The sequence below is a fragment of the Carya illinoinensis genome, chromosome 9 (assembly GCF_018687715.1).
Source record: "Carya illinoinensis cultivar Pawnee chromosome 9, C.illinoinensisPawnee_v1, whole genome shotgun sequence".
Taxonomy (NCBI): Eukaryota; Viridiplantae; Streptophyta; class Magnoliopsida; order Fagales; family Juglandaceae; genus Carya; species Carya illinoinensis.
The window spans coordinates 42,489,278-42,499,121 of record NC_056760.1 but is presented as its reverse complement, the minus strand read 5'-3'; the positions used below and the strand labels follow the sequence as shown (position 1 = coordinate 42,499,121).

The 9,844-nt window shown below is 34.5% G+C and overlaps 1 protein-coding gene across 1 annotated transcript; it reads left to right on the top strand.

Annotated features, from left to right (window-relative positions):
- Positions 1 to 1,570: 1,570 nt before the first annotated feature.
- On the top strand, positions 1,571 to 8,577 carry LOC122277127 (flavonoid 3',5'-hydroxylase-like). Its single transcript, XM_043087005.1, has 4 exons — positions 1,571 to 1,672; positions 7,726 to 7,866; positions 8,044 to 8,136; positions 8,233 to 8,577. The coding sequence occupies exons 1-4, from the start codon at positions 1,571 to 1,573 to the stop codon at positions 8,575 to 8,577; spliced, it is 681 nt and encodes a 226-aa protein (XP_042942939.1).
- The last annotated feature ends 1,267 nt before the right edge of the window (positions 8,578 to 9,844 follow it).

The window sequence follows — 9,844 nt, the reverse complement described above, 5'->3', positions numbered from 1 at the left end:
CTTGTATTTCTAAAGAGTGAGCCTTGTGGTGCGAGGGGAGGGGTGTCCTAAACGATGATGCAAAAGATCTGCAGACGTACGAGTGCCAATGAAAGCCTAAGGAGAATGAGAAACAGGGGGGATAGATGCAGTGGAAGGACCGGATGATGATGGCAGAACATAAAGCCCATTCTCAACGGGACCCCGAAGAAGCTCCACCTTGGTATGCAAATCCGTGAGGAGATTGGAGCTGAGCGGAGCCAACATGCTGAATGGGAAGAGAAGAACCATCGCCGATGCTCACTTGATCAGAACCTTGGTACGACACAGAGTCAAGATTGAGAGTGGAGAGATCAGGGGTGAAGTGATTAGTTGTGGCAGTATCGGGAAACCAAGTGGAAGCATATGAAGGTGAAGAGGAACGATGAGAAAGGTGAGCGGTCAAGGAGGAAGGGGCAGGTGCTTAAAATGCATGGTCAAATCGATGATAGCAGTTCAGAACTGTGTGACCTGGTTTTTGGCAGAGCTGACAGACAGGGCGAGAATCATTATGGTTCGAGTAGAAATTAGATGGAGTGCCACATCCGGAGCCAGAGAAGGAACGACCCCCGTGACAACCCCGACCCCGTCCGTGAGGGAAGTTTCCTCGACCACGCGTCGAAGAACCAAGAATGGAAGGAGCTCTAGTGGTAGTGTAATTTGCAGAGAAAGAGGAATTAGAAAGCAGTGTCTGTGTCTGATGGGAAAGTCGTGACTCATAGTTAAAAAGGTAGCTATAAATTTGATTAGGAGAAAGAGGGTCGGGACGGGTAGTGAGGGACGTGACGAGGGACTCATAATCAGTCCCAAGGCCAGACAAGAGATAGACTGAAAATTCTTGATTGGTGAGAGTACGGCCAGCTGCACCAAGGGAGGAGGCAAGTGTTTTAGCTTTGTTATAGTAGTCACAGATAGACTCGGAGCCTTTTTTGAGAGTAGCTAGCTGATAGTGTGTTTGGAAGGCATGAGCCGAAGATTGAGATTGAAAAAGGTTGAGAAGTGTGGTCCAAACTTCATGAGAAGTTTTACAATCAAGAACTTGGGCAAGAACAGAGTCGGAAAGAGAGGAATTTAGAGCAGAAATAATGAGTTGATCTTGGAGAACCCAATGAGTATACTCAGGATTAGTTTTACCATCAAGAAGGGCAGCGGGGGGAGATATAGTGCCAATAACGTAATCAAAGAGTTGATGCCCCCGTAAAAATGGCACAATTTGAGCTTTCCATAGTAAGTAGTTGGTGTTTGTAAGTTTGATGGTGACAGAATGTGAGGCGGAAGTAAGGAAGGAGGTGGGAGTAGGGGTGGAGGAATTTTTTTTGGAGGCCATGGAGGAGTAGTGACGTGAGTCCTAGGCTCTAGATACCATGTTGAAAGAAATCAGGCACACCAACTATTTGAAGAAAGACTACAGACATGCTCAAAATTCATATTCTTTCTCATTGCTTTTTCAATACATGATACTGTTCTATTTATAATGTAAATTCTGTAACAACCAATACAAATGTTTCAATACATAAATGACACGTGTCTGTAGGAATCTCTTTATTCTGTTATGGGAGAATCTTCTAGAATGTTGGTTTTGCCTGAAGCTCCTGCTGCGTCTTCTACTGCTGCAGTAATGGGTGCTGCTTCTATATTGGAGCCTTTGCGTGCAGTGTGCAAAGGTGCCTTAATAAATAGCAACTAGGGGCAATGCGTGCCATCCTCAGATATTGGGAATAACTTTAGACATTGGTGTTGAAGGATGTAGCCAATACAGTTAAAAATATTTCAGAATTTTTAGACATGATCGGTTTGAATCATGTGGTAGGCTGGTAGTTAATTTTGTCTGCGCAGGGCGTAGTTGTTGCAAGCATCAGTTCGGGCCGCCTCGTGGATTGTGCACTCCAATGATTTTGGCCGATTCTTTATACAACAATTTTAGGGCTGAGCAAAAATCTGAAAATCCGACTCCGACTCTGACTCCGCTCCGGCTCCGCTCCGACTCCACTCCGGCTCCGCTCCGGCTCCGACCAGTCAGAGTCGGAGTAGGAGGATTTTTCCGGTGGGAAGTCGGAGTCGGAGGCCAGGCAGATTCGACTCCGACTCCGCCTCAGACTCCGACTCCGACTCAGACTCCCTATTCTGACTCTGACTCCGCATCCGACTCCGCTCCACTAATGTACATAGTTTATAAATAATAAATGTGTTTTTCTATATATTAATTATATAAATATAAATATAATAACATGTAATATTAATGTATAAATACTAAAATGCTTAATAACATGTAACATTATAATACTAATGTATAATATAACATATAACACTAATATATAAGTAATAAATTTATAATAGCATTTAATACTAATGTATAAAAATTAAAATTGATTATATAGATTTTATATAACTATATCTTATATATTAACATCATTAGTTAAATTCAATAATATACTAGTAATTCGCACTAGTTATTAGTTATAAACTTATAGTAAATAAGTTAATAAATATTACTAATTTACTATATACTAATATACTAATAATATTAGACTATTAATATATAGTAAATTACTAATATATTAATATCTTTAAGTTATTATCTATTAGTACTAGTGTAACTAGTGTTATTACATATTATTAGTTATTAGTTATTACATCTAGTTATTATTAGTTTAGACTATAGTAAATAAGTTAATAAATATTACTAATTTACTATTATACTATATACTAATATACTATTAGTTATATATATATATTAAATTAATATCATTAAGTTATTATCTATTAGTACTAGTGTAACTAGTGTTATTACATATTATTAGTTACTAGTTAGTAGTTATTACATCTAGACTATCTAGTTATTAGACTATAGTAAATAAGTTAATAAATATTACTAATTTACTAATTTAATAGTATTAGCATTAGTGTATTACTAATATATAATATATATATATATATATATAAATTATAATAGTATAGTATTAGTTAATATATATTAAATTAATATCTTTAAGTTATTATCTATTAGTGCTAGTGTAACTAGTGTTATTACATATTATTAGTTACTAGTTAGTAGTTATTATATCTAGACTATCTAGTTATTAGACTATAGTAAATAAGTTAATAAATATTACTAATTTACTAATTTACTAATTTAATAGTATTAGCATTAGTGTATTACTAATATATAATATAACAATATATATATATAAATTATAATAGTATAGTATTGGTTAATATATATTAAATTAATATCTTTAAGTTATTATCTATTAGTGCTAGTGTAACTAGTGTTATTACATATTATTAGTTACTAGTTATTACATCTAGTTATTATTAGTTATAGACTATAGTAAATAAGTTAATAAATATATTAGTTACTAATTATTACATCTAGTTATTTGTTATAGACTATAGTAAATAAGTTAATAAATATTACTAATTTACTATATATTAATAGACTAATAGTATTAGTATTAGTATATTACTAATATATAAGATATATAATAGTATACTATTAGTTAATATATATTAAATTAATATCACAATATAATTACATAATTATTAAATATATTCCCTTGGATATAACAACAATAAAAAAAATATGTCAAATTTCTAATATATAACTCTCTAAGTTAGTAATAATTAATAAAGTAATAATTAACTAGTGATTTTTTTAATGAGTTAATTAAATAATACACATTAAATTGTTACTTAATTTTATTTTTACTAACTTAAAATATATTTTTACTCACTTATTATTTATTAATTTATTTTTATTGTTTAGAAGTAGAATTTAGAAGTAGAAAGTGCTAAACGGCGCCATTATTAGAAACTGGCACCGTGTGCCGTTTCACGCAACCCTTTATTTTTTTTCAAATTTCTGTCACTGAAACGGCGCCATTTGGGGCTATTGGCGCCGTTTGGGGCTAAAAATAGCCCCAAATGGCGCCGTTTCAGTGCTTTCTATTAGGTCTTTTTGCCCCCCCTTTTCTCTTCTTCCCCCCCGATTCCCTCCCCTTCGAGTCCCCCTGCGCCGAATCCCTCTCTGCCTCTCTCACCTCTCATCTTAGATTCTCTCTCCCCCCCGATTCCCTCCCCTCCCCGGCTCCCCCTGTGCCGGAATCCCGATCTCTCTCACCTCTCATCTCAAAACCTTATTATTAGGTTTCCCGGCCCCCTCCCTCTCTTCCCCCCCCCCCCCCCCCCGATTCCCTCCCCTCCCCCTGCGCCGAATCACTCTCTCTCACTCTTTGATTTCTCTTTTCTGTTATGGATTTGGTTTTAGTTTTGATTTGGTTTTTTGTTTTTTGGTTTTGATTCCCTCCCCTCCCCCTGCGCCGAATCCATCGTTTGGGTTTGTTTTTTGAAGATTTCTCACCGACTCCGTCTCGACTCCGCTCCGACAAGTCGGAGCCGGAGCCGGAGCGGAGCATATACCCTTCGGAGCCAGAATCGGAGGTCGGACTCGGCCTTCGACAAAGTCGGAGTCGGAGTCGGACGACCCAGATACCGACTCCGGTTGTGTCGGTGCTCAGCCCTAAACAATTTGATTCATTAAAATAATTATTTTATATTAAAAAAATTTGATACAACCATCATACTAATAAAATATGTAAATAGTACATAAAAATAATTGTATATAAAATTATGTTTATTAAATATATGTATCAAATATGTCCACTCATATATATCTTTTTAAAAAAATTTATATTTTTTTAATGGTTAAGACAGTGAGAATTTTTATTAATTTTATTTTTATTAATAGTTAAGGATGTTTAAAAAATATTTTAAAAAATAAAAAAATAATCATATTAATGTGCATATTTAATGAAGACATTTGATAATCACCCTAATTAATATTTTCTTCTAATTATTAGATTCACGTAGTCGGATCTGATTTGAATTCCTCGAAAATCGTCCACTTGACGTGGGGAAGAATGAAGTTAGGGTTTTGACCTTGGAGGCAGGACTTTCGGGACGGAAGCAAATGGTTGAAGTCTCAGGCTCTATATAAAGGCGTGCTAAAACATGAGTTGTACAGAATTCTAAAACCTTCTCCATATTTGTAAAACTGATCTTGTTCTCAAAGATATTCAAGCTGTGACTTTCGTCCAAAGTTCCAACATATTATAAGTGTCTTCATTTATCAGTTCTGAAACTATTTCCTCAAATGTCATTATCCTTTTGCTTGTTTTCTTATGTTATTGTACGTATGGTTTACACTTTGTATCCTTTTGCAATCACTAATCATAAAGCTATCTGATATGTGAACGGGGAGATGACTAGTAAAAAATTGCTTATCATGCAAATATTATCCCTCAAAAAATACCACAAGGTGACAAGGCTATATTATTACTGCTCTTTCGTTGTATAATATAATATATATGGCCTCCAAAACCCATTTCAAACTAGAGTTTCTTTCTAATAAGCTCACTGCAAGATATACCGAAAAATACTCTAGTTGGCAGAAAATTACTTCTAACCCATATAATTATTAGTTATAAGGTTGGCAATTTTTTTAACATAATTTGTAAACCAATACAAGAGAAAAGACTTAATACTTATTGTAACAAAATTTGGCCTAAATGGGCCAACTAATATGTTCAAAATGATTATAAACATATCATTCACTACAAGAAAAATGGACTTTTATAATCAATTTATAGCAGCGAAAAGACTATTAGTAACCATAATAGTCTTTTCATTGCTATAGATGTAACCAAACTAGTTTTTTCGTTGCTATGAATTAGTTACAAAAATTCGTTTTTCTTATAGTGATTATCTTGTCAATGTGCTTCACTTGGACAATCTGTATAATTAAACAATTTTTTTTTTTTAATTTTAATTAATCATAAATAGTGTACGTTGGAATGGATTTGTGGAATATTATGGTTTTATTTATTTATTTATTTGTTCATTTAGATGAATTTTATAGGATCACAATTCCATTTTGCTTGGATATTTAAATAAGTATTGAGAAGCTGGAAATGTGTAATAATTTTGGTTATGGGCATCAATCTTCAAATTGATTTTGTTGCTGATCTAGTTTTGAATACGTACATATATTTTGATACAAGTTATGTTTTTAAAGATACAAAATTATGTTAATAAGTTCATTTCAATTCATTTAAATTAAAGAATTCAAAACGGATTGATATAAGTATGTTTGTATTAATTACACCACACCATGCATCTATATATATACTATAACGAGTCCAATCAAGATTGATATATTTGACTCATCTAATTAAAATATTCAAATTAAGATTGAGCCATATACAGCTAAAAATGATTAATATGCTATTTTGATAGTGAGATGAGTTAAGATGGTCTTAGATGAAAGTCGAATAAAATATTATTAGAATATTATTTTTTACTATTGTTATTGTTTTGAGATTTGAAAAAGTTAAATTATTTATTATATTTTGTATAAAAATTAAAAAAAATTGTAATAAAAAGATGAGATGAGAAGTTATAAGAAAATTTAAAAAAAAAAAAATGGAAAGAGAAAGAGGTAGCCCAAACCTTCACAAACCACCTAACTACCTAAATGAACTATAAAACGCCACATGTTGATAAGACTTGATCTTAAGCCCATGTGACTCAAACTGTAAGTGCCCATGTGATTTCCTTCCCACTAATCAATGGCAAACCGTAACCACAGTAATATGTGAGCATTATTTTATGAGAGCTCTTTATAAATCCAACACTTCGATTGTCCGTAACGAAATATTTATGCATGCTCAAATCCCACCGATAAGTATCATTCTATGTTCTTCCTCGCCTTCCAGGTCATGCTTCAACCCAACACACATAACATTCATATTCCTACTTGACCACTTTTTTTTTTTTTTTTTTTTTTTTTTTTTTTTTTTTTTTTTTTTTTTTTATCACTTTGCCCTACACTTGAATGTAGCTTTTGCGATGAGATGGTGGAAGTCCTATGCTGGCGAAGAGAGATTTTCAAACTCAACTCTCACTATTTTGATTGGTATATTTGCAGTGTTATGGTTGGCCGTCAAGAAAAAAAAAAGGTTGTAGTACAAGCTCCATTGCCACCGGCCCTCGTGGCTTGCCAATAGTCGAGTACGTACCTTCTATTTGTAGGTACAAAATTTCATACGAAATTTGAGCAACTGTGTGGGATCTGTGGCCCCATATATAAAGTTTGGCTTGCAAATAAATTGTGCATTGTGATTAGCTCACCTTCGCTAGTTAAATAAGTTGTTCGGGACCACGACGCAATCTTTTCCAACCGTAATGCTAACATAGTTACACATACTGTCACGTATGGAGCATCCGATATTGCTTTTTCCACAAATGGTCCTGACTGGAGATGTTGCAGAAGATGTTTTTGAGAGAGATGTTAAGTCCAACAAATCTTGATAGTGCCTTCGCTTTACGAAAAGAAGAGGTAAGGATCACCATTAGAAATTTGTATGACAAAACTGGCACCCCAATAGATTTAGGGGACCTAGCATTTTTAACGGTAATGAATGCCATCACTAACATGCTGTGGGGTGGCATGCTATGTGGAGAGGAATGGGCTAAGTTTGGAGCAGAGTTTAACCATATCTTTGTAGAATTAGTGATGATTCTCGAAAAACCAAATGTTTCAGACCTTTTCCTGGCTTTAGCAAGTTTTGATTTACAAGGGATCAAAAGAAAAGCAAAGAGAGTTTTGAAACCATTAATGGAGTACTTGATTATGCCATTGAAAAACAGATCAAGAGTTTGGCCAAAGCCAAAGAAGAGGGAACGGCAAAGACAGGACAAAAGGACTTTTTGCAAGTTCTCTTGGAACTAAGAGGGCAAGACGATGTTGCACCATCAATGAGCATAACCCAAATCAAGGCCATGGTTTTTGTAAGTATATATATGTGTGTTTGTGTGTGTGTGTGTGTGTCTGCTTTTTTACTTTTGTGTTTTATTAGTACTTTAGAGCTGAACAGGAGGGGTTGATTTTACCATTAATAACTTTAACTAATTCATAGACATCCAAACTTTATTTTGTTGTGTTTGTTTTTGTTTTTCAATTTTCAGTTGGACATAGTGATAGCTGCTACCGACACCACAACGACCATGTTGGAATGGGTGATGGCAATGTTGTTGAAGCATCCAAAGATAATGAGAAAGGTCACTAAAGAATTAACATAAATCGTGGGGTTGGACAACTTAGTTGAAGAATCTCATTTGCCCAAATTGCATTATTTAGAATCGGTTATTAAACAGACATTCCGTTTGCACCCACCTGGTCCTTTTCTATTACTTCGTACTCCAAGTGAATTTAAACTTGAGAGATTTCTAAATAATGCTTATGATAGGTTTGATTATTCAGGCAACAATTTTAAGTATCTTCCATTCGGGTCCGGGAGAAGAATATGCACTGGGCTTGCACTAAGGGAGAGGACACTCAAATACATATTGGCTTCATTTTTGCATTCCTATGAGTGGAAATTGCCACAAGGTTCAGAGATAGAGTTTTCTGACACTTTCGGTGTTATTACCAAGAAGAAGAATCCAACCATTGCAATTCTAACTCCAAGGTTATCCAAGTCTGAGCTCTATACAAAATAGTACAGTGCGAGAAATATACTCTATTGCTTTCCATAATAGTACCATGTATAAAGAATTTTTATGCACAATAACTAGGAGGTTTTGATGCTTTTCACTTCTTGTAGTACTATAGACAATGTAATGATGGTTTCCATATAATGCCATTTTGCTTGTCTGCAAAGAGGCTTGTACGTACACTCACCTTTATCTAGATTTGCGCAATTATTGGCCCATGAATAAAATCTTGCTTTGGCATTTCTATTTCTTCTTCTTTTGCCCATTTGACGTGGTTTTTTAGTAAACAAAGGTTTTTTGGGCATGATCATCTAAATGAAGTCTGCTTGCATGAGCATCTTCGTCGATTCTGAAACATTGACACAAATAAAGTGCCTCCATGATTTGTTTTTCCATGCCTATGCCAAAATACGCAATGCAATTGGTAAAAAAGGATTTGTTTCTTTCATTAGTTGCCAACAACTTCTTTTACATTCCAAATATTTAGCTAATCAATGTTGGAGATCATTGAGAGAATATCAACCACACAAAATAATGTGTGGCATGTGTTGTTAATATAGGAACTTTACAAAGTTCTATTAAGAGTCAATTACAATGGAAGCATTAGTGGAAAACATAACATAGTCTAATTGAGCATATCTTCTAAACTTGGATGACTTATCACAATCGGGTTCTTTATCCTTTACATCCCCCCACAAGTCCAATGAAGTGGAAACTACATTAGGCTTGGAATGGATTGTTGTAAAGTTTGATGAAGACGGGGGCTTGGTAAAGATATCTGTTAGGAGATAGAAACTTGGTCTCAGTGAGTTTCTTAGCAACCATGTCCATGACAAAGTAAAAATCAATTTATACATGCTTTGTACGAGAATGAAAAACTAGATTTGTTGGCAAATACATTGCATGCTCTTATGTTGTCACACTATAAGATAGGAGATTGTGAGAGTTTAATACCAAGTTCCTGGAGTAAGGATTGAAGCCAATGAATTTCAACTGTTATATTGGCCTAGGCCTTATACTCAGCCTTGTTGCTCTGCTAAGCCACTGTAGCCTACCTTTTGGAGTTAAGTGCCTCAATACCTTAGAAAAAAAATTCAAACTGCCCAAGTCCTTTGATTTCAAAATCACAATGTAGAGTGTTCAATAAGTTGTCATCGGCATGCTTGTATGAGCAGATAATCCGTACATCTTCCACATAGATTGGTATATACATACTGAACTTAGTAGATTTGTGAATAAATAGGGAAGTATCTGGACGTAAGCCGTGAAAGCC